The following is a 25,467-nucleotide window of genomic DNA, read 5'->3' on the forward strand; positions in this document are numbered from 1 at the left end:
CCGCCTCATCGTAAAGTTCGTTACCTCCCCCTAATAAAGGCCCAGAAGGAAAGGAGCAGAGCCAGGTGCAGAAGATAGAAAAGCGGGATAAGAGATGTTTGTGGGTTGTAAATGGGCAAGGCTACCGGCTTCGGCCGCCTAATCATGATCAGGTACAATGGACAGGAAAACCAGTTCAGGTGGGCTGGCCTCGGGCAGAGGAGGCAGCCTTTGTCGAGTCATGCAGCTTCAGCGTGATCTGGTTTAAGGTGCACGTGTCATGTAAGAGGTGAATCTCCGGCTAAGGCTACGTGTCCTTAATCAAAGTGAAGTAAATGAAATGATCAGAGGCTATTGCATATGTGAGGGCAAGGAACCACAAAATGGCGGCCACGATCTAAGATGGATGCCGTGGGTATATCAGAAATATGTCAATGGAAGGAGTGCTCTTGCTCGTAGCGTAGCGAAAACACCAGGATATGCTAAATGGATCATTTGCGGTTCGCTGATACTAATTTTATGTATTTCCGACAAACTTGAAAACACGGGTTCAAGTCGTCACGGAACCGTCACGGAACCTCAGGTGTTAGCTAAATTACTTATCAATGCAATACCGATTACTGTATTTAATGTGTATGGCCCCACTACCTTTGATACTTCCTTTTGGCCGACAATTACTTCCAAATGCATTCAACATATAGATGATTTTTTCCTTTTAGGGGGAGATTGCAATCAGATAGTTGATCCCTTCTTAGATCGTAAATCCTCTTTTGTCCCTCACAAACCTCATAAACAGTTTCTGGATACCATCTCGCAAACACACTTGGTGGACTCGTGGAGACTCACTCATCCTGATACTTTAGATTTTTCTTTTTTTTCTCCTCCCCATGCCTCTTTCTCGTCTGGACTATATTTTTCTTTCTTCCTCTTTATCTCAAAACCTTTTATCTTCCTCTATTGATCCTATCGTAATCTCAGACCATGCTCCTGTTACAGATTTTGACTTGCTCTCCCCTCTTCCTAAATCTTCTCGATGGCGATTTAATTCTTCTCTGCTAACTGATCCTAATTTTACCTCCTCATTCCGCACTTTCACCGATGAATTCTTCCTCTTCAATTCTGATCCTCTCATTTCCCCACATGTCCTTTGAGATTATTTCAAAGCCACTGCCTGAGGTTTCATCATTGATTTTGTTTCTAAGAAAAAGAAACAGTTTCTCCAAAAGCAAAAGGTTGCCTTAGCCCACATCAAAACATTGGAGCATCAGTTTTATACCTCATCCCCTAATCACATGCCCCCTGAACTTCTTCAAGCCAAGATCGCTTTCAATTAACTTACTACTGATTCGGCCTCTTCCTTTCTTCTTCGAAGCAGTGCGCGTTACTATGGCGGTCGAAACAAAATCAGGTAAGCTTCTTTCTAACTATCTAAAGTCTCGTAAAGAACGTACCTTTATCGAATCTATATATTCTCCTACAAATGCTCTTACACACTGATAAAGACATTCTTGACCATTTTCAGTCCTTTTTTAAATCTTTGTATACCCCGGAAGCTCCTCCTACCCCGGCTCTCCTCCAGTCTCATTTTAATAACTTGCCCAAACCGGATACCTCAACTTTACTTCTCAGATATTGAAACCGATTTTTCCCTCCATGAACTTTCTACGGCATTGTCTTCTCTTACTAAGGGCAAACCTCCAGGTCCGGATGGATTTCCAGTTGAATTTTATTTGCATTTCTCTGACCTTCTATCCAAACTTCTCTTTTTCAATCTTTCAGTTCTTATGGCCATGCTCAGGGTTCTTTTCAAGATGCTACTATTTGTTTAATTCCTAAGGAGAGCCGCGATCCCAAGTTTAGTAAAAATTACCGACCAATTTCCTTAGTCAATGTGGATTATAAACTTTTTGCTAAATTACTTGCACTCCGCCTTGACCCCTTCATGCAACATCTCATTGGAAAAGAACAGTGTGGTTTTGTTAAGGGTCGCCTCACCTCAGAAAATTCTAGACTTTTTCTCAATGCTCTAAATGAAGCATCTTCTCTTTCCATCCCCCTAGCTGCTATCTCAGTGTACGCCGAGAAGGCTTTAGATCGGGTTGATTGGTCGTTTTTACTTGCTTCCCTGAAATGGCATGGTTTTGGTCCCAAATTTATTTCTTACATTTCTTGGATATATTCTATGCCCAAAGCCTCCGTCCTTGTGAATGGTAAACTCACCTCCTCTTTAATCTCCAACGTGGGGTCCGGCAGTGTTGTCCTCTATCCCCTCTTCTTTTTGTGTTAGCTCTTGAACCTTTTCTCTCCTCTATTCGTCACAATGCCTCTATTTCTGGTTTTCCATACGCAGATTGCCAGCTCAAACTATCCGCGTATGCTGATGATATTCTTTTATTTATCTCAGATCCTGAATCCTCTGTTCCTAGATAAATTTGAGAAGTGTTCCCTTGTCTCAGGCTATAAAATTAATTCTGATAAAACTGAAATTCTCCCGCTTACTAAATTTTGTCTTCCGCATTTTCTCACTTCTACGGGTTTCGCATGGAATAGTACCAAAATCAAGTATCTTGGTGTTCTATTCTCTAATTCTATTTCCTCCGCTATCAAACTCTACATGGCTGCAGTTATCTCTAGAATTGAAAATCTGTTTTCTTCCTGGAATCCTTTATTTCTTTCCTGGTGGGGTCGGCTAGATTCTGTGAAGATGAGGATAGCTCCTATTTTGATTTATTTACTCTCTATGCTTCCTGTTCATATTCCAGCTCTTTATTTTAAACGTATTGATTCTGTTCTTTCTAAATATCTTTGGAAACAAAAAAGGCTCGGATATCTCGGTCTGCTCTTTGCAAGACCAAGTTGAATGGTGGGGTCAACTTTCCAGACTTTCGTCTTTATCACAAATCTTTCCCTCTACGTCAAGCCTCTCTATGGTTGTTGTCAGAGCTCTCTCCCTTTTCCCCTCTCTGGCTTCAGATAGAACGTTCCTTACTATTACCTTTTTCATTTCAAGATGTAATTTGCTTTACTTCTAACTCCCCTCATACCACCCCTCCGCTGTTTAAACATACCTCTTCCCTTTTGAAACCGTTGTTATCCCCATTGACTATATCTCGCTAATCTTTTTTACTTTTGCCCATTTGGTATAACTCGCTTATTCCCCTGAAGAATAGACCAGTTGCTTGGTCTTCTTGGAGGTCAAAATGCATCATTTGGGTTTGTCAACTCTTCGATTGTTCGTCGCCCTGCTCCTTTCCCCAATTTCAAGAGCAGTTTCGTTGTCCACGTTTGCTCTCCGAGAAATATTACATTCTTATGGAAATTATACTCTACCGTTATTACACTCTTCCGTTCTCTGAGTTCCCCCCCCCCCTCCCCCCTTCTCCTCTTCTTGCCATTCTTGCTACTCTTTCTAAGGCTTATCTTATATATCGCTTCTTCTCTGCCCCAGACCCTATACGTCCCAACAATAAACTGGAACTTTCTTGGGAGAAAGATTTTGGTTGTTCATGGCCTGTTCCTCTCTGGGATAAATTATGGTTTAAAACCCTGAAGATTTCTCGTTCTGCTTCCCTCACTCAATCCATATTCTTCTTTTATCATAGACTATCTTTCTCCCCTTTCTCTTTCTCGCTTCCTTCCTTCTTCCAACTCTAACTGCTGGACATGTAGTGCACCTGATGCTGATCTTTTTCATCTTTTCTTTTCCTGTCCTTCTGTTGCAACTTTCTGACAACAGGTTTGGTCTTACATATCGCGCATGTTTACACTTTCCGTTCCTTATTCTAATTCCTTGGTGTTTTTGGGGAGTCTCTCGGACTCTCTGAATCTCCCGCCACATTCATTCGGTCTCTTTGACCTTATGTTGTCCCTAGCTCTCCAACACAACCTCCAATTGGAAGTCCCTCACCACACTCTCCATTCGTTGTTGGTGGAATTCACTATGTAATTTCCATACACTTGATGTTGCCTTTGCTTCCTCCTGCAAACCCCCTTGCAATGTTGAATTATATTGGTTACCCCTTACCTTATACTTAGATTAATCTGCCAAAAAAGGCTACACTTCCCTTTCCTCTGACAACTTTAACCCCCCTTGAAGATTTGTACTCTCGCCTGCAATATTCCTCTCTAGATTGCAGTTTTTTGGTTGCAGTATAGACTTTTATATATTCTATATTCTTTTTCGAATATTGTGCATTTGGTTTTTATATGCCGCAATTTTTTATATCAATATGACTTGTGATAACATGATTGTTTATCTCGCCTCCCTTCTCCCTTCCCCTACCTTCTCCTTAAAACTAGAAAATGCTTAGATTCTTAGTGTTGGCATCAGAGATATTTTTGTTTCTTTCATATTTGTTTCTTCTGTTGATGTCACCTTGTTATTGTATACCCTTGATTTTAATAAAGCTTTCAAACATAAAAAAAAAAAAAAAGAGCTGAAGGATACACCAGCCACCTCTTAAGCATAGGGCAGCTTCACAGCGCTTCCGTGTCCCTCCAATCACTTCTGCTCCAGTGTTATTTCTTCCCTGAAAAAAGTAAAGCTTACACTAAGCATATATTGAAGCAGATTTAAAAAAAAGAAAAAGAACAAAGGTTGTTGTGGTAGAAGGAGCGGTCCCTATTGCAGGCGAAGGGCTAAAATTACAAGAAAAAGTACAATGCCATGGTCAATGCTAGCTGTGTCACAGCACCTTTTCCTGTACTTTCAGCCTTGTTGCTCAACAGCCATGCTGCTGAACAACATGGCAAAAAAGTAACATTGTCAAAGTCAAACAGCTCTCTCGTATGCAAGAGCTATTTGACTTTTTCATTTTTTTTTGTGTGGCAGGCAAGAGAGGCAAGAAAGGCGGAACAGAGCTTGGGGTGTTCAAAACATCTGGCAACAGAGGAGGGTGGGATGAGGAGACCAGAAAAACCACGGATGGACAGAGGTAGTAAGCTACACCATGGATCATGGGAAAGGAAGATAGGAACATCTCTAACAGAAGGAAAATGGTTGAAAGACAGACAGGCAAGCAATACGAGGATGGGGGACCAAGAACACAGACTGCGGGAGGAGGGAGACGGAAATTAACAGCATAGACAGCACAAGGAGTTTAGGAGAGGAAGAAACAATATGAAAAATAACATTTTGAAAATGTAAATATTACCTCGATCAGCGGAAGAACAGCAATCAACCTGAAGAGCAATCTGTACTTGGTCCATGCTCCAGGTGAAGAAGAGGTGATGATGCCGCCTACTTGCTGTCCAATAACAAGGCAGCAAAAAAGAGCAAAAAAGAACAAAAAGAAGCCAACGAATGGTAAGCAATGGCAGGCTGCAAGCCCCTGGTTGTATACAGTATGTCTCGCAAGCAGCGCATGTGCTGTCACAGGCAAGACCTACACATTTTTAAACTATAATGACATTATTGCCTCAATAATTTCAACTCTACTTCAATTGAGGTAACATTTTTAAAGCAGCTATTAGATACAATAAATATTTTGTGCTCCCTCCTCACTACAGATATTTCAGGTGTCTACGAAAGACCTTTGGGTTTCCATCAATTCCCCACTCTCCCCACTAAAAAAAACTTATACAAGGGAACCATCTTTGATGCAAAAATGAAAAATTTAATAGAAAGTCCCTCAAGTCACAGGGAATATTTTCTCCGTCGTTCCTTGATAAATACTTTTCTTTTCAATCCAAAACCATGAATAGTTTTCCTAAGTGCAAAGTGGGTGCATCTCATTTTATTTCTTGCAATATGTGCCTGCCAGAGTGAGTCCCAGGAACCAAACGCAGTGAAATACCTCAAACTGCCCATGCCCAAGTCGGCAGTATCCGCATATCCACGGCTGTATGGATCCTCAGTTCGTGGAGCTTCCTCTGTAAAGAATTAGAGTTAGAACCAGAAGGGGTGTCCATTGAGGAACTCCATCTCAGCTCATGGAGGCAAGGACAGAGTCTGAAGCAGAAGGGATCTCTCATGGACCTGTCCACTCGCCTCGTTCTGGTGCGCGGCCTCAACGTCCCAATGCTTTAAGAGCTCCTGCTGCGGCATCAAGTCTCTCTCTTTGTTGGTCCTTCAGTTCTGGAATAATCTGCCCATGGACATGGACAAGATACTCAACCATGAACCACCTCTTTTCGGTTTGCGGTATTTTCTCTCCTGTGTGTTTATTATGTCTCAAATAGCCTTAATGTCAAGATGCCACCAGTTGTATGTTGTTCTTTAAAAGTATCAGTCGCTCAGAATGTGGCGCACTGGCCTTTGTGAAGTGTCACACTATAGGACTTGGCAGACCTCTGAGACGGCGCTCTTGCAAGTAAACTCCAGATATCTGAAGCTTGGTCTGAGATTCCTCCCACCGACAATCTCCAGTGTTCAACATATCCTCAGTACGCTTTCCAAACCCTCTGCCAAGGCTGTGAACTTTCAAAGCTTCTCGATCTCCACATCACACATTGGGGGAGGTGAAGAATCGCTGTTTTTTTATGGGCTCCATCACATTCTTGGACGACATCCTTGAGGAAAACCAGAGAAGAAGAAACATTAGTACTAAGAGGTGAGAAGGCAACATGCACACCAAGCAAGTCATATCCTCTTCTTGCTTTCTTTAACTGCACACCCAAAACTTGACCATCAAAATATGAAAATGACAAGAAAAACGGTTTAAAAAGGAAATAACAAAAATACTTTGATAACATAAGAAGCAAACAAAATGCAAAACAATGTACAAACATGCTACAAAGAAACAACAATGAGTGAATGTTGGTAACCATCAAACACACAAGACTTCTCCACCTGGGATTGTTCTCTACTCCTAATGGTCTGTGAATTGCTTTTTGACCCTTTGATTCAGAGTATTACCCATTGTTGAGATCATGACCAGAAGCAGCATCTCCAACAGCATCATGCTTGCCACTCAGCCTTACTCTACAGCTCTCCCTTTGTTCCACCATTGAACCATTTCTACATACACCATGGATGGCGTCACATCCGTAACAATTTCTTTGGAACTACACTTCACATTTTCTTTCTTGACATTATCAACTCTCCAAGTCCTCACAATGTCACAAACCTTTACATCTACATGATTAACAGTCAAACTTGTCATATCTTTTCTTACTCTGGTCTTGCATACTACCTGAACTTTACATCTGCCTTTCTCTGCAAACACTGAACCCTTGTCTGCTAATACTGTTGGTAAGGATCTGGGCTTAAAACTGATAATACCTTTGAAGCCACCAGTTATAGAATCATGGCAGTTGTGACATGTGGTGTACTATGGTGAAACAATAGCATGTTATTCTTTAATAACATTTGGTTAGCTGCCATGATAGGAACACGCTTTCTGAACATTCTATTAGCACTCTCAACTAACACTTTGTCCTGAGGATGATACAAGCTATGCGCTGGAAAGCTGCCTCAAAGTAAGAAATTTGTGTTCGTGGGTCAAGGGAGCGTTCCATGGGTGGTACATGGGCACTGCCATGCCAGGTCACCCATGGTTTTTGACACAATTCCCCATCTATTAACAGCAGTAGACATGGTTTTACACTCAAAAAATAATACCACTTTGAAGAAGCCAGTAAAAGGATAAATGCTTGTATTTCTTCTAACTTTTCTGACTTTGCCTGTGTGCTGCATTGTACAGCAAACTCCCAAGTGGGAAAGGTTTTCAAGTTTGTGTAGGCATAGTATCTTGTATTGTAATAACCTTCCAATATAAACCTATTGTGAGAAAGTGCCATCTTCCTTGCATTGGTATGCCCCCACTTTTTTCTGAACTGCTGATGTGCTTTAACTGAGTGTGCACTGGGTTCCTGCCAACCAGGTACCCAGGGCCTGTGTTCCTTCCCTAAACCTATGTTGAAACAAAAAGACCCAATTGGCATCTCTGGCCACCTGTTATCCCCTGGTAAAGGGTACCCTAGGTACCCAATGCATGGCGACCAGCGAAAACCTTCTGAAGGCTGCAGCACTTATTGTGCCACCCTTAGGGGCCCTGTATCCTGGCACCCACACACTGCCTTTGCAGGCTGAGTGCCTAAGTACAGAACTAAAACAAGAGTAGACATGGCACACATCCCTGTGCATCTATGGGAATGTGGTTACTAGCACTCCTCGTAGTTTCTCCTTAAATGAACGTTTGTTTGTTTCAGATATTCGGTCTTACACGTGCTACTAGATTTCAAAGGGCTGCCTGTCCCTAGGGTGTCTTGACGTGCTGTCAGTACCGTATCTAGTGCGCAGTTTGAGTGTATCTATATCACACTACTAACTCTTTAAATCAAAAGTTTGGCTTGAACTACATTGTCATGTGCTTATCTAGGTTCCTGATCGATACTGTGACCTTATGCCCCTATTCGGCTATAAAGCCCTTTATTCCCTATATTGGCATAACCGTTCAAGTGCGATTTTCTGAAAAGTCATCTCTGGCCTCACACGAGCAGAGCCACAGAGCCACATTCCAGCATGACTCTCTGCTACTTCCTTTGCGACCAATTAGTGCAATGACAGAGCAGCAGTCACTATCTGATATTCCTAGATAACACTCCGAGTTCTTCAACAAGATAAAAACTTAGCAAACCTGGAAATCCCCGCTTGCTATGTTTTGATTAGTAATGGAACTCTAATGAGCAACTGATAACTATCACTTCCTAGTGACATCTTTAATTGACGTCTTATGTCCAGCAAACTTGCGTCAAACCCGGCACCTGTCAGGTATAAATATTACCAACGTTGCCTTAAGCAATGAGCGTTGCCTGTTGCTGATGCCAGCTGCCTGCATGACCAGTGTTGGTAAAAACTAGCACTCTGTCGCTGCAGCCTGCTATCCTGTGGTGGTGAAGCTGCTGATTACCATTATCGCCGCTACAGCGCGAACTGTGGTTCAGTACGCTTGAGGAGCCGTGCAGCCGTCCTCTGCGAAGACATCCAGCCCAGCTGCCCGCGGACGCTGTCACCCCTCCTTCCTCCCGACGCGCTGAGAGAAGCCGCTGCATTTCTCGTGCAGAGAAATCCAGTCCCGGCGCTTCCGGTTTACCCTCGCGGGTGACTGGGATATCGAGAGAGACCCCTGAAGGAGATACCAATCCTCCATCATTCTATTCAGAGGTATGGTGTTGACTAAACCCTTAGAAGAGAATTCTTGAAACAAACCTTGGCAAAACCAACTTAACTTAAGCTACTTACTTACTCCCCTTTTCACGTGTTAGGCTTAGGTCAGGCACACCGGGGTAGGCTTAGTTAGAAGCACCAGTTGAGTATGTTAGCCTAATGTATATATGACTGTATATATGTTTTATTACTTTTAAACCATTGTATGGCTAAGAAACCATATCAATGCTTTTACAGTTCTATTTCGCAATTCTTATCTTACTGTACGTACTTTTTATAATAACAGTTATTGCAATTGTGGCAATACATTTCTCTTGTATGAGAAGAAAGACTGTTCAATAAATGTTAACCTTTATTGATAAACGCCCGTCTCTCTATTCTCTACATATTGTGAAAGTAAACTGCACCAGACTGACTGAGTGAAATCTATGTCTATTGTTTCACACGACCCTAGAGATCGACTCTTGATCTGAGGAGCAAAGTTGTCATGTTGCACGGTTGTTGGAAAACTGAATCCCTTCTTGTCTGTGCCAAGGAAGCTGATCACTTCCTATGCAGAGAAGAAAGTTTCCAGTGACCTCTGAGCTAGTTGGTAACACAACCCAATTAAGTTTAGCATAGTCAGTGGAGGCCTGGAATATAGCCAGTTCCACGTCGATACTACTGTTTATGTTATTCCAATGCGCAGGGCCTAGTGGGAAACTAGGAACTACACTACATGGCGCCCAACGTTTGGTAAGGCGATAAACTAACGTAAGACTTATAGAGTAACTCAGTCGTGCATATTTCACACCCCTTTCTCCCGTAAATACTCCAATAGACGTCTGGAGTGGGTGAAAGGTTAAAATCCGCCCGACCTTAGTAGGAAGAGATTCCTATGTAAAGCTCCGGTTTATTCAACGTTGAAGGATACAGTGTTCCAAAATATTGTGCATCTAATCTATGTCTCCTTGGAGACCTACTCTGCAAACCTCGCATTTTTACAATGCCAGAAAACGGCACCTCTGGGGCCGCAGTAGATGCGACTCAGCAAGGTCCCGAACAAGCAGACCCGGATGCTATTATCATCCCGGTCCAGTTAAGAAGATCTATAACGTTAAAACTTATAGAGAATGGACTGACACCTCAAGGTGGTACAGTAATTTTCGTGATAGAGGCTCACGAATATCGGCAGACAGAGGTATTCTATTCATGGATAAACTTTCCAGCGGTAAACGCTATAACACAAGAGTTTCACTATTACAAAATAGAGGAACCTCCGGGAGAGTACGCTCCTTTCGAGGAGATTGAAATCCCACTTAAATTTCAAGAGCACCTGCTCTGGTTTAATGGCGCCCTAAAACACAATGATCACATAACTAGGCTCGGTCCACTAGGTAGACCAGGAGCCACGTGGCCAGTTCTAGCCAGCTACACACCACATCCTGACATTGCAAAAATGTCTAAGGAAGAGCTGTTAACACAGCTAAACACATTAATAAAAATACATAGGCAATTAGTCCAATATGTAATACGGACTGCAACAGTCCAGCCAGCTGTTAATACACCACAGCTGACCCCTCATCAGGGGAACACTAATAAAATTACACCACAGAACATACAGTCATGTCTTGGTAAAACACCCGTAAAACGGGAACAAATTCCTTTCTGGTTAGCCCAGAAAATCACTCAAATAGAGGCAGTATTTCCTGATACTACCCCTATTGAGAAACACAGAATCTTGACCATCTGCCTTCCTATGGGAATCGCACCACACGTGGAGGACTGCGACACTTGGGGTACAGTCTTTGCTTCCATTTACACAAAAACACACGGTGTTCCGTCTATGGCGGTAATACCAGACGTGCTAAAACAGATTCAAAATGAATTCGGTCCAGAGCCCGCTTTAAATCTAGGTATGAAATTACTGAAAGACTTCAAGCAGGTCACGGCTATATTATTAGCCAATGTAAAGGGAGAAGCAGCATCTGTGGCGATTCGCCAGAAGTTGAGGGAAACAGATATAAAAGATCCTGTTGAGCTTGCAAAAATCATAGAAAAATGCTATGAAGAATTAGGTAGAGACAGCTTGGGTGGGAAACCAGTAAAGCCCCAACCGCTCGAAAATCCTGAAAAATTATTTATTAAAAATAATTTAAACACTCCTAAAAAGAGCTGGGATGGAAATAAACAATCCACTCCCAAAGAAAAAGTTTTCCAGTCCAGAGGAAGGTCTCCTCGACGGAGGGAAAGAACTCCGACTCGAGAACGCCAGTCTCCCCAACGGGAGCCCTCTGAGAAAAGATATAACCTTAGAAATAGGGATAATATAAAAAGACCTGATAGATATCAAAGCATTGATACACGTCCCTCTCGATCTTCTCCACAGAATTCGGAAAGAAGAGGACGGTCAGACCAAGGAGAGCACACCAAGTCCAAAGACAAGGAACCTGCTCAAAATAAGAAATCTCAATTTCAGAAAAAGAAGGTAGCCAGTATTAGAGTAATCAACCATGCCGAGAATACTGAGGACACAGTTGAAAAACGGGGAGTGGGCATTGACAATGTTGGACAGTGCAGCAGAAATCAGTATAGCGCGCAAGAACTTGATGAGTCATCTGGAGACAGTGGACACGAATGAATACATTCAAGTTGAAACTGCCGACGCCAGACTTAGCGAGCCCCATAAAATATACGAAATAACATTACGTATAGAGGGTGATAAGACTAGGAAAATTAAGGGTCTATTTTGGGATAAGCTCTCAAAAGGCTATGATATTCTGTTAGCTGAAAAAGATTGGCCCCCGGAGTTTGTCAGGGAGTGCCCTCGTGGCGAAGAAGTGATTATGCCTGCCTTCTCGAATCACATTCCGATTCATAAAAAATACACATATGCAAGGAAATGGGCAGTAGCCCAGGCACCTGCATTGTATAAAAATCATGTAGGATGGGATGAGGACTCTCCTCCTCACAAAATCCAACTAAAAAGTGAACCAACTGCCCAACGGCAGTATCCCATAAAGCAAGAAGCTAAAAAACAGGTCAGGGAGATCTTAGATCAACTTGAATACCAGGGGGTGATTGAAACATGCACCTCTCAAATGAACAATCCTTTGTTTCCTGTCTCCAAGCCAGACAATTCATATCGTCTAGTTTTGGACTACAGACATCTTAATACATGTTGCAAAACTTTTGCAGTACAAAACTCGCATAGTGCAGCCCTAATGAATAACATAGTTAGGAAAAAATACAAAACGACATTAGACATTTCTAATGGTTTCTTTTGTCAAAACATTGCACCAGAAAGCAGATACTTGACCGCTTTCTCCGCATTTGGGTCGCAGAAAAAATTCTGTCGACTCCCACAGGGGTTCAAGAACAGCCCAGGACTATTCTCAGCTAGGGTAACAGAGTTACTACAAATCTATGATGATGAAGCATTATCTTACGTAGATGATATTTATCTCACAGACGACGACTTGGATACTCACTTGAAAAGAGTGAACACCATCATACTTGGGTTCGCAGCAGAGGGTTACAAATTCAACTTTAAAAAGTCCCGAATTGCCCATCTGACAGTACTGTTTTTAGGGTACGAATTATCAAGTGAAGGGAAAAGCCTAGCGGACAACTTCTTAGAGAAGTGCGCTGTACTCCAAGCCCCAAAAACGCTGAAGAATCTACAATCAATACTAGGTTTTCTGAATTTCGGAAGAACTTACATTCTAAATTACGCAGAGAGGGTTAAACCTCTCTACGAACTAATTAAACCTGATTTCAAACAAATCAATTGGACTCAAAAACACACAGAAATTTTGAGATCACTGCAAACAGACATGTTAGCAAAAACAAAATTAGATACACGTGACAACACACGTGATCTTGTAATCCGAGTCATCCCAGGAAGATGCGGATTCACGTACCTAACCTCTAATGAGGGAGAAAAGGTACCAATAGCTTACAAATCACATTTGTACACAAAGGCTGAAATAAAATTCAGTTCAACGGAGAAAATTCTAACTGCGGTTCAGACTGCTGTAGCGAAAGAAAGGCCCCTAGCACAAGGTAAACGAATAATTATCGTAACTCCTATACCGGCTTTAGAAGCGGTAACTAAAGCAAGCATTCCTAATGCTAAAGCTTTGCATCCGAGATGGATTCAGTGGGTTAATTCTCTTGCTGCAACAGACGTAGTTCACGAATTTGATCCTAACTTAAAAACACAGGAATTTTTACAATATGAATATGAATGTCCTCTGCCAATTGAAATTCTGCCTCTCGAAGAATACGGAAGTATTATATATACTGACGGATCAGCACAACCCGCAGTTGGGGGTAAGCAAGCTTACAGTGCTGCGTGCGCGATTGTTAAAGGTCGCTGGCACAAAGGAAAATTTAGACCATTGGTCACTAAAACACAATCTCTAGGAGATTGCTCGGCTCAACGAGCTGAATTAGTAGCATTTAAGATGGCGCTAAAAAATACTGATCGCGAATTCCCCACACTAATAGAGTGCGATTCTTTTTATTGCGTACAATCTTATAATGAATACTTGCAGAATTGGGTGGAAAATGGTTTCAAAGATGCAAAAGGTGGCACAATAAAGCATAAAATGCTTTGGGAACAGGTAGTTCTTTTACAAAAAGAACTACAAAAGACTCACGTGATACATACACTGAGTCATCAACGTGATGGCGTTCACGTTGCAGGGAATTCATTGGCTGATGAAGCCGCGAAGGCAGCTGTGCAAACGGCTTCCGTAGCCGCGATAACTCGGTCACAAACAAAAATAGACAGCGATGTTCTACAAGCTGTCAGTGCGTCAGTAAAAAATGATAAGAAAACACTCCCAAAAGGCTTTCCTAAAAAGTACTTGTACTTAACGGATACAAATAATGTTCCTTTTGCTCGAATCCCTGGAGTGGGGGATAGAGTAATTCCAAACAGGGAACACAGACTAGGACTGATCAAAGCGGCACACGAAGGGCTTGCTTCTGCACACGCTGGCATTTCCGCAACAGTATCACTATTAAAACAGAGATATTGGTGGCCTCGCTTGAGAATACAAACTAAAAAGTATGTATTAGAATGCGACATATGCCAAAGGATAAAAGTATCAACAGTGAAACGACCAGCGCAGACACCCCTTCTCATCTCGGATAAACCATTTGCATGCGTTTACCTGGACCACTGTGGTCCCCTACAAAGGGACGGTAACTATAGATATATCATGGTAGCAGTGGATTCCTGTACGAGGTTCATATGGATGTGGCCCCAGCGCTCGGCTGACGCTAGAACGGTTATAAAAGATTTGCGAGTCTTTATCGGCACATACGCAATTACCACGTTCCATTCTGACCAGGGTCCTGCTTTCAGCTCTCGAGCCTATAAGGAGGCCATGGCTAGCATGGGAATTGGGTTGCGGTATTCTTGTCCATCGCATCCCGAAGGGAATAGTGTGGTAGAAAGAAAAAACCGGGATATAAAGCAATCTATAACAGCGAAGGTATTAGGTTCAGGCGCTGGGTGGGTCAAACATTTAATAAGTGTCCAGACTAGTCTTAACAACATGCCAAGAAATTCTCTAAAAGGTTTCAGCCCATACGAACTATTGTTCGGAATTAGAATGAACGTTCAGGACCTCGATAGTCAGATGTCAGTGGTACAAAAAGAAACAAAGCAGTTTGAAGTAAAAGACCGTTTGGCTGTTTTACAGGAACTGAATGAAACAAGAAAATCATTAAGCAACATAAAGTTAAAGCAACAGCCAAATACCACTGACGAGGCACCACCCGCAACAGCCCCAGCAAGGCCTGTCTGGATTCCAAAGATTGGGGATCTAGTCAGAGAAAAGATCGCGGTTAAGAAGGAATTTGGGCCTTCTTACAGAAAAGCAGTACCTGTCTTGGCAGTCACCGGAACAAGATCAGTTGTGCTACCGCCCCTTGCTGGTAAAAAGGAGAACAGAGTCGTGTCCATCGATCTGGTAAAACCACAAGCATGTGGCCTATAATCAACAGTAGGCCCAGTGGACTCCCAAGAAACAACAGAATACCCAAACTTGCAACAATCCAAGAGGTTCAAACTGAAAGACTCATCACATTCGATCAGCCTGCAGTGCACAATGAAGGACTATGCAATAATGCCATGGAACTCGTGCCTCTTGAAACACAGATTGAAACAGTTCGTCAAGAAACAGCACCAGTCTACACTAATGTGGCATCAGAAAGTGCTACCGAAAGACAGATTGAAAGAACAATCCCATCAATTGACAGAACTGCCTCTGGTTATTCCATCAACTTCGACAACTTCTCTGAAGATGAAAACGACCCCGAAGTGATGCCAGAAACAAAAAAGATTTCTAAAAAAAAATGAAACAGGACTCCTTCAACAAATCAAAGAACTATATCTGGATTCACCGTTGATTGAGCATTGGATTATCTCAGGGGTATTCATACTCCTACTATGCCTAATTTTAGTTTTAATTTTAGGGAAGTTCATTACAATTGAATGGACACAGCAAGTCAGAACATCAACCTAGTCCTGAAACCACACAGATCATCCCACGTGAAGAAAAGAGAACTGTCAACAGTAAATGTCACAGCAATTCCAATACCTGGTGGGGTAGTATGGGAGAAAACAGACTATGAGATCTATGGTCCGGTCGAAATCCTGAAGTATCCTCATCAACTAAAGGTTTCCTTAAGTGACTTTGTTACACCTAGTACATTCTCTGATGATTGGGACTTTAACAGTATTAATGACATGATGTCTGATTTAGTAATGTCAGCTAGATTCACAGATCATGATTATTTACAAGGTTCATCTAGTTATGAGCAGTTATTCTGTTACACCCACTATGGGGATCATTACTTGCATAAATCTGCACAGCCTAGAAATGTTTTTATGTATAATCAATGGGAACATTGTTCTACACCACCTAAAAGCAGTTCTAAAGCATTTTTTGAGAAATTCAAATACTTCTCAGGGTTTAACACCAGTGATGCAGAAACGTTTTATTACAAACTGTTAGATAAAACAGGAATGAAAACAATGCTGACAAATTCTAAATTGATATATTCAGAAGCATTTTATGATAAAATGATGACATTTGGTTTTGATTATTGGAAAAATAATATTGAAACGAAAACAATTTGGGGTACAAAAGATTGGCAGGTGCAAGGCATTGAAGCACTATTTAGAACCTGCATGATACCAGAACAAATGTTATTTTTAAATGACACTGTACACCAAACATCCTGTCTTGGCCTAGCTAAGAACAAAGAAATGAAAACACCGTCTATTCCAAAGCCAATAGCTGAGAATGCAACTGCAGATAATGAGTTAGACGTGTCACACATTTTACATTTCAACAGAACACATTCTGATTGGAAAAAATGGTTAATCTGGCCTACAGACACAAATAGCTGTCAAGATAGATTCCTGAATAAAACACAGGGTTTAAAAATGACCAGATTAGACTCAAGATATTCCCAGAGACAACATCCAGGAATAATAACAACATACAGTGTAGGGAAGCTCTGCCTTGAATGGCTAACATCATCCACACTGGCTGAAATTAAGCAACACTTGTCTTTATTAAAAGATGGTGCTGATTTGCGCGATTTCATTCTTGGACCAAGCAAACAGCGTCAAAAGCGTTTCATAGCGACCAGTATCTATGCAGCTTACAACGAGGCTTGGAAAGTAAAGCAAATTGAAACTGCTGAAAAAATACGAGAAATTGATCGTATTAATTTGGAGAAATCACTTTCTGTGGTAGACAATGGGTTAATGACTCTGTCTTCCAGAATATATTCTTTGGACAATATTGTATCCTCTGCCTTTGATGTGATAGACAGAGATTTGCTAATGTTACAACATGGCCAGTCTCAATTACGCTCTATTATAGAATTAGGCTGGACGCTGCAAAATCTTCGTTCAGGCTATGTGCCTTGGCGTTTGATAAACACAACGTCATTATTTTCCAGTTTTAACCTTACTGATAAACAGATCAGTTTGGCACAGAGAGGAGCAGACTATACAATCTTGAGCATCGAGAAACTCGAGAGATTACCATTGACAATGTCAGAGAGTCCTGTCATTGAATGGATAATACACGGGATTATCACAATTCCGATAACAACTTTCCGATTTCATAAATGCCTTGAGTACATACCTGCTGGCCAATATGAACAATTGGGTAAAGGATACTTAAAATCCAAATGGAAATTACCATACACTCATTCTTGCTACAGTGACAGCGACAAAAATGTATTTCTTAGTGGTGAGAACTGTAAACATTCACTAAGCGGTATACTTTTGTGTCAGGGTATTAATTTACACGGAGCATGTGATGGAAATTCAAACAACCTTTCATGCCACCAGCTAGTCACACCTGCAACTCAGATAGAGCCCTTCTTTATGCAACTCGCAAACGGGAGTTACATTCTAAGAACGGATCACAGGTGCTGTGGCCTCGCGCCCGGACTAAGTTATCTAGTAGAAGTAACGTCCATGGTCAAATGCTGTATGCAAGCATTGTTCCCGAGCGGGCCTCCAGACATAGTGACTCCCATCTGGCCTCGTCTGAATCTCTATTCTATACGAATTGATACATTAAGCAAAATGAAATCTGTGCTTTTACAGACAACAGTGCCTATAACGTCATCTAAAGAGACGTATGATCTTCTAGTCGCAAGGACGGCTACTGAGGTTCATGACCTTTTATCAACAAATTGCCCCGTGCATTTCGTACAAATGCTCGACCAACTCCTTAACATGTCTAGTGCTACAAGCATCCCAGGCATATTTAAGACAGTCTTTACGGGACTGCTAACACCCTTCCAGGCAATTTTGGGAATCTTTCCTAATTTTGTGCACTCCATCTTTGGTGGTATTCCACTATTTTTTGGGACTCATCGCAGGGATTCTATTTTTGACCCTCCTGCTACGTTATGGCAAGCCTCGGCTCAGACATAGCTCCCATGGGAATGGAAGAGACAATCCTAGCAATGCGCTACAGGGACAGGATAACTAACGTCCTCGGATTGGCCAGGCTGAGAGATCTAAACATGACCTGGTTCCTTTCATTCAGACCGATATGGCAAAATTGCATTTTACCTGTGCTACGGTGTATGCTTTGCGGCGAGGAATGCGTGTTGGACATCTGTCTTTCACTTCCATCAGCAGTACCAATGGACGTCGATACCTTGCTGAGTCCAATAACGGCTCACGCATTGTGTTGTCCCCAGCGGCTACCAATCCTGATGACGGCATTCGTGGAGACTCCTGTACTACAGCCAAGTGGTAACAGTGGAGCGAGTGACAAAAGCAACATCATCCAGGTACAACGTGCTGTGAGCATTGCTGGTCCCGACTTCGATGACAGCAATCATTCTCACACCTGCCAAGTTACAGCGCTATCTAATTTGGTTGAACTTTCACCTGAATTTGTAGACCAATTCTTTGAGAGCCTGTCTGATACGATGTTCTCACCCATAGAGAAACAATAACTTTTGAGAAGCTTTCCGACACACAGCGTTCCCATGAACTCTGAATTCGGCCTTCAGTTTTGATCAACAAAAAACTGCCAGGAGCTTTGGTAAACTGATTTTTCTTTGAATTGGACAATTTTTAAAATATTGACCTTTTTTCTTTTTGGCACGAACAATTCTTTGCTTAACGTAAAAACTATTCTTAGAGAACAGAAGCTTCACACTTCTATTTCTAAACACTTCTAGAGACATAACAACATTACACCAGCCTCTAGCACACATGTTATTACAATGCATTGTTATGTGATGATTTATCTCGCATTTCTTCTGTCAGAGATACTTCATGTGTAATTCTTTTTGCATAATCGTTCAGTGATTTTATATGCAATACCCTTTGAATGATTACTATGCTTTAAAACTACGTACAGTACCTAAATTCCATGTATTACAAGTACGCCTATTTCGAATGCATTTATGTATTTTGGGGTGGGCTATGTTACACAATGTTACACATGCATCTAATTGCTTAGTTTTAGTAATTTTGATGGACATGAATTCGTGGAGTGGGTGTCATGTGCTTATCTAGGTTCCTGATCGATACTGTGACCTTATGCCCCTATTCGGCTATAAAGCCCTTTATTCCCTATATTGGCATAACCGTTCAAGTGCGATTTTCTGAAAAGTCATCTCTGGCCTCACACGAGCAGAGCCACAGAGCCACATTCCAGCATGACTCTCTGCTACTTCCTTTGCGACCAATTAGTGCAATGACAGAGCAGCAGTCACTATCTGATATTCCTAGATAACACTCCGAGTTCTTCAACAAGATAAAAACTTAGCAAACCTGGAAATCCCCGCTTGCTATGTTTTGATTAGTAATGGAACTCTAATGAGCAACTGATAACTATCACTTCCTAGTGACATCTTTAATTGACGTCTTATGTCCAGCAAACTTGCGTCAAACCCGGCACCTGTCAGGTATAAATATTACCAACGTTGCCTTAAGCAATGAGCGTTGCCTGTTGCTGATGCCAGCTGCCTGCATGACCAGTGTTGGTAAAAACTAGCACTCTGTCGCTGCAGCCTGCTATCCTGTGGTGGTGAAGCTGCTGATTACCATTATCGCCGCTACAGCGCGAACTGTGGTTCAGTACGCTTGAGGAGCCGTGCAGCCGTCCTCTGCGAAGACATCCAGCCCAGCTGCCCGCGGACGCTGTCACCCCTCCTTCCTCCCGACGCGCTGAGAGAAGCCGCTGCATTTCTCGTGCAGAGAAATCCAGTCCCGGCGCTTCCGGTTTACCCTCGCGGGTGACTGGGATATCGAGAGAGACCCCTGAAGGAGATACCAATCCTCCATCATTCTATTCAGAGGTATGGTGTTGACTAAACCCTTAGAAGAGAATTCTTGAAACAAACCTTGGCAAAACCAACTTAACTTAAGCTACTTACTTACTCCCCTTTTCACGTGTTAGGCTTAGGTCAGGCACACCGGGGTAGGCTTAGTTAGAAGCACCAGTTGAGTATGTTAGCCTAATGTATATATGACTGTATATATGTTTTATTACTTTTAAACCATTGTATGGCTAAGAAACCATATCAATGCTTTTACAGTTCTATTTCGCAATTCTTATCTTACTGTACGTACTTTTTATAATAACAGTTATTGCAATTGTGGCAATACATTTCTCTTGTATGAGAAGAAAGACTGTTCAATAAATGTTAACCTTTATTGATAAACGCCCGTCTCTCTATTCTCTACATATTGTGAAAGTAAACTGCACCAGACTGACTGAGTGAAATCTATGTCTATTGTTTCACACGACCCTAGAGATCGACTCTTGATCTGAGGAGCAAAGTTGTCATGTTGCACGGTTGTTGGAAAACTGAATCCCTTCTTGTCTGTGCCAAGGAAGCTGATCACTTCCTATGCAGAGAAGAAAGTTTCCAGTGACCTCTGAGCTAGTTGGTAACACAACCCAATTAAGTTTAGCATAGTCAGTGGAGGCCTGGAATATAGCCAGTTCCACGTCGATACTACTGTTTATGTTATTCCAATGCGCAGGGCCTAGTGGGAAACTAGGAACTACACTACAACATTAAACAACTTGTATTGAGTATCTTTAAATAAATGAAATTCTGCAATCAAAATTATTGCAATCACAATCTATTTACATTCTTTATACATTACTTTTTAATTAGATTTTGCTGTAATTCATACATCAAATAACTTGTGCATTCACTTTTGTCTGTGGTAATCATTGCTTCATGATTCACATAAGTTATTACTATCTGCTACATTTTAGTCGGCGAAGCGACGATTGATGAAGGAGGCCCGATGCATTTCGGGACGCCTGTCCCTTCTTCAGGGGCCTCTCTTGAGAAAACCAATGTTTGAATTTTTTAATAATTTGCATTTTCAAATACATATGTAAAAAATAGTTATATAACTATCACATGTGACAACATTACTTTGTTAGCTTTGAGACATGCAAGGAGATTCTTACTCATGCGCTCAATATATTGTCAAAAAGCATGGCTATTTTCATTGTCATGGAATTGAATATTAGTGGACTTTTTACTGTTTTACATAACCTGAGGCCCTGTCATATCCTCTGGCTTACGGTTTATACGGTGACTCAATGTGAGATATCGTTCTGGATGTGCCTTCCTATTTAATGGAAAACTACTGTGCTCAAGTGTTCTGGTGCGCGTGCTACCATTCTAAAAGTGCTGGGGTGGTCATAGTGCAAACATGCGTGATAATGAAGCATGATTTTCATCTACACTGGTAAGCTCACTGACCTGTAACGCGAACTTCTATACTGCAGACTGGATAATAATCGAAGTAACTTGTCGCAACGGTTCTGTGAAAACATTAAACAGAACCGTACCATAGTTGTAAGATGAGGGTGCTCAAACGTTAATGAAAGTGCCCGTGGTTTAGCATGCATGTAATTACCTTTGCAAATTGTGTACGGCTTTCCGAAGCGAGTATGGAATGGTAGATGTTTCTTAAAGGTGCTGGTATAGCTTGCGGTTGGTTCTGAAAATTTGAAAGGCGGTTACCTTAAGGGCTCTGTCGACGTTCTACTTTAGTTAACTTACGTATGTGGGCTCTAGCTTACCTTGATGTCTTCTTGCCAATACTAGAGCGAATATTCCGTGTTGCTACACGGGGCCTGTCCGATGCGAGTGCGGGACAGCGGAGGATGCTGGAAAGGTGCTGCAGTGGCTTGTGGTGGATTCTGAAAACGTGAAGGCGGTTACCTCAAGGGCTCTGTTGATGCTGCGTTTTAGTGAACTTGCATATTAGAGCTATGGCTCACCTTTATTTTTCTTGCCGATCTGTCGGTAAACGTTCTGTGTGACTTCGCGTGGCGGTTAGGTTGGTGAGACTAACGACCGCTTTTGGTTTAATAAAGCTATGTGAACTGAGGCAGAAGTGAAAAAATGGTGAACAGTGACGATGGGTTTGTGAATGAGGGGTAAGCGCGGCAGCCATCTTAAAAGGATAAACTGCTGTGGTTTTTAACTGCATTTAAAAACGCTCTTATTTGTTTTTACAACAAATACATTTGCAAACTTAATTTTTATTTTTCATACTGCTTTACATGCACTGTGTGTTTCTAGACAATTAATTCTAATACAGTTTCGGGTTGTGCGTCTTTCATGTGAAAGTGGGCTGTAGATGCTGATTTTTCCTGTCCACTAATTTAGGTTATTGAATGTTCACTGGTGTTGTGGATGAGTGCAATGGGGGTGAAAAATGAATAGATTATATGTTGGAGGATATCTGAAAGCATGGCTTTTCAAATTAAATAAAGCAGCTTAAATCTAATTTGTTGTTTAGTCCGTAGGGTTCTATAGTTTGATATTTTTTGATGGCCATTACTTCACGTTGTTACAAATGCTGGCTTGTGTCCCTTCCATCTTCGATGGTTATTTTTTCTATGACCATGTACTGTACTTGATATATATTGTGTGGATGCTTAATCCAATGTAACACCAGATTGGAGTTGGTGTTTTTGTTTCTTATCATGCTTTTGTGTTCTCCTATTCTGATTTTTATTTTTCTTTCTGTTTTCCCGATGTATAGAAGTCCACAGGGACATTTGATACTGTAAATTACGTAACTTGAGTTGCAATCAGCTGTAAATTTTAGTGTTAATTTTTCTCCAGTTCTAGGGTGAATTATCCAAGTTTGTTGCATCACGTTATTACAATGCGTGCAATAATTGCCATTTCTCATGCCTTTGTGTCCTGCGTAGTCTATAATTTTGGATGATGTAAGCGGCTTCTTAACACCTTAGATGCGGCGCAAATATCCCTCCCCAGTGCTGCGCTGTCCATTGGAACTAGTGCTGAATGGACGTCCAATGGACGTGCGCAGCACTGGGGAGGTAGTGCTGCCGTCGGCCAACGCCCCGACGCAGCACTTAAGAGGTTAAGATTGGGGCTTCTCGTGAATGCAAATAATGGCCTTTCTTTGTAGATGTTGTTAAAATCTGTGTCCTTTTGAAGAAGCTCCCATCTTTTTGTAATTATTTTTTTGATGTTGGTAGATCTAGTTGAATATTTGGATACAAATACACTTCTGTTGAAGACTGTAGGTTTGTGTTTGATGGTTAACAATTCTTTGCGGGTGATAGCTCCTACTCGCGCTTCCGCTTTATCTAAGCATTCCGGTGGATAACCTCTTGTAAGGAATCTTTCTCTGATCCTGGCTAGATCTTTCTTACATGCTTCTTCTGTAGATGATATCCTTTTAATCCGTAACATTTGGGAAAAGGGAAGGTTGTTGATCAGTTGCGGGAATAAAAGCTTGGGTTTAATAATGTGTTATTTCTGTCTGTTGGTTTGACGTACGTTTCCGTATGCATTTCAGTGTTTGTCCTAATTATTTTCCCATCTAGGAAAGATATTTCCTTATCACTCATTGTGTGAGTGAATTTGATTTTGGTTTTATGGGTGTTCAAATTTCTGATGTTGTTTTCTAAATCTTCTGCGGTTCCTGACCATGTTAGAAATATATTGTCTATAAATCGACAATATGCAACTAATTGTTGATTCTATGTTTATTGGGTGAGGATGTATTTTTCTTCAAATGCCGCCATAAAGATGTTCGCGTACGTGGGTGCTCCCCCGAATCCCACGCTTGTACCACTTATTTGGAGAAAGTATTCTTCTTTGTACCTGAAGTAGCTGTGCTGTAGACAGAACAACAATAGTTCTAACAAGAACACCTTGTTTGCTCCTATCTCTTCCATTCTTAGTAGCGCCCATTCTGCAGATTCCATTCTTCTCTCAAGGGAATGGACGTATATAATGACGTTACGTCGATGATGCAGAGTATCCATTGTTCACTGCGTGTGGTTTCTAGGGGGTTCAATTGGTTTTAAAAATCTGTAGTATCTTTTATGTTTGTCTTCCAGGTCATCACAAATTTCTGCAAGAAAAAAAATCTATGTACTTTCCCAAAGGTTCAAACAACGAGCCTATTCCTCACACTATGGGTCGGAATGGTGGATTTTGCGGATGCTTGTGTATTTTTGGTGTCATGTATGAATGGGGACGTTTCGGGTGTTTGGTAAAGTACAGTTTTGTTTTTGTGGATATCCAATCCATGATGATGGCATGTTACAGTATCTTTTCCAAAGTTTTGGTAATTTCTGATGTTGTATCATGTTCCAGTTTCAGGTAGGTTGACTCGTCAGTAAGATGTTCTCTTACTTTGTTCTCATAGTATGTGGTATCCATTATGAGGGCTCCGCCCTTATCGGCTCTTTGAAACGTTAATTCTTTTCTGTTCGCTAATTGTTGCAATATTTGTTTTTCGCTTTTGTTCAAATTGTTATTTTTTGGAGAATTGAAGTTTAATGCTCATATATCTTGAAGAACCAATGTTTCGAAGAGGTCTATGGTTTTATGAGATGTAGGTGCCATAAACACACTTTTAGGCTTAAATTGTTGGTATTCCTGAATGTCTTCCTCGGTTTTGTCCTGTATTACATTCTCAAAAAAAGTCTCAACTTTATCGTCCGCATGAACCAGTAGAATGCTATTTCGGTTTCTGGAAAATTAGTGTTATATGTGCTTACGAAAGATGTTCCTTTATTTAATACTTGAGTTTGTTGTTTAGTCAAAGTGATTGAAGAAATGTTTATCACTATGTTCTCTGACTCCTCAGATTGGGTTTCGTTTTTTCTTTTTCCTTTTGGTTTGTCCTCTCCTTGTTTTGGTACGTTTCCTCCTGATTTTTGGGTTGTTGGATCTTGGGTTGTTGGCCCTTTGACAAAAAAGATTCAGTTGCGGTTGTTGAACGTTGTTTAGATGTTCCTGAGCTTTCTTGTCGGTTGGAGGACGATGTTCCTGGTTCTTCTGTTTGTAGAGGTGGTCTAGTGTCTAGAAGTTCTCCATTTGTTACTACACTTTCTTTCGAGGAAGTGTATTGTTTTCTGTTTGGTCGTCGTTGAGAATACATCTCTGCCCACAAATATACTTCATTTAAACGACAGTCAATGGTATCGGGTTTGAATTTCCTAAATTTTCTTCCCTGTAAATAGTTTCCATAACTTTCCAATTTAATGTTGATTTGTTCCAAATTGGTTGTCCATTCATCTGCTTCCATGCATGCCGAAAGGTCTCTTTGAATATTATAGATTTCTTCCTCTAATTTTTTAATAGATTGATAGTTCTTCGATTATTAACAGTATGACATCCAACGAGCACTTGTTAAGCACTACGAGCCATTTATCCATGAATTGGTTATTGTGTAGGAGTCTGTAGAGGAGAGGTGTTATAGCCAGCCTTAACCCTCTAGAGATTCTTTGGTGTTTGTGGTATTGAATGAGGGTTGAAGCGTGTAGTCCTTGATTTAGTTCACGGCGCATTATGAACTCTAG

General features: G+C 41.4%; 1 protein-coding gene across 4 annotated transcripts in view; it reads right to left on the reverse strand.

The window, feature by feature from the left end:
- Nucleotides 1–5,573: 5,573 nt before the first annotated feature.
- Nucleotides 5,574–25,467, reverse strand: part of LOC147729517 (rac GTPase-activating protein 1-like) — a 390,363-nt gene continuing 370,469 nt past the window's right edge. For all 4 annotated transcript variants that reach the window (XM_086954407.1, XM_086954409.1, XM_086954408.1 and 1 more), the window contains one exon: nt 5,574–6,489. In XM_086954407.1, coding sequence (XP_086810533.1) covers nt 6,423–6,489 — 67 coding nt within the window. In that variant the 3' untranslated portion in view covers nt 5,574–6,422. The remainder of the gene's footprint in view (nt 6,490–25,467) is intronic.

This window comes from Lissotriton vulgaris, chromosome 2_1, assembly GCF_964263255.1.
Source record: "Lissotriton vulgaris chromosome 2_1, aLisVul1.2, whole genome shotgun sequence".
Classification (NCBI taxonomy): Eukaryota; Metazoa; Chordata; class Amphibia; order Caudata; family Salamandridae; genus Lissotriton; species Lissotriton vulgaris.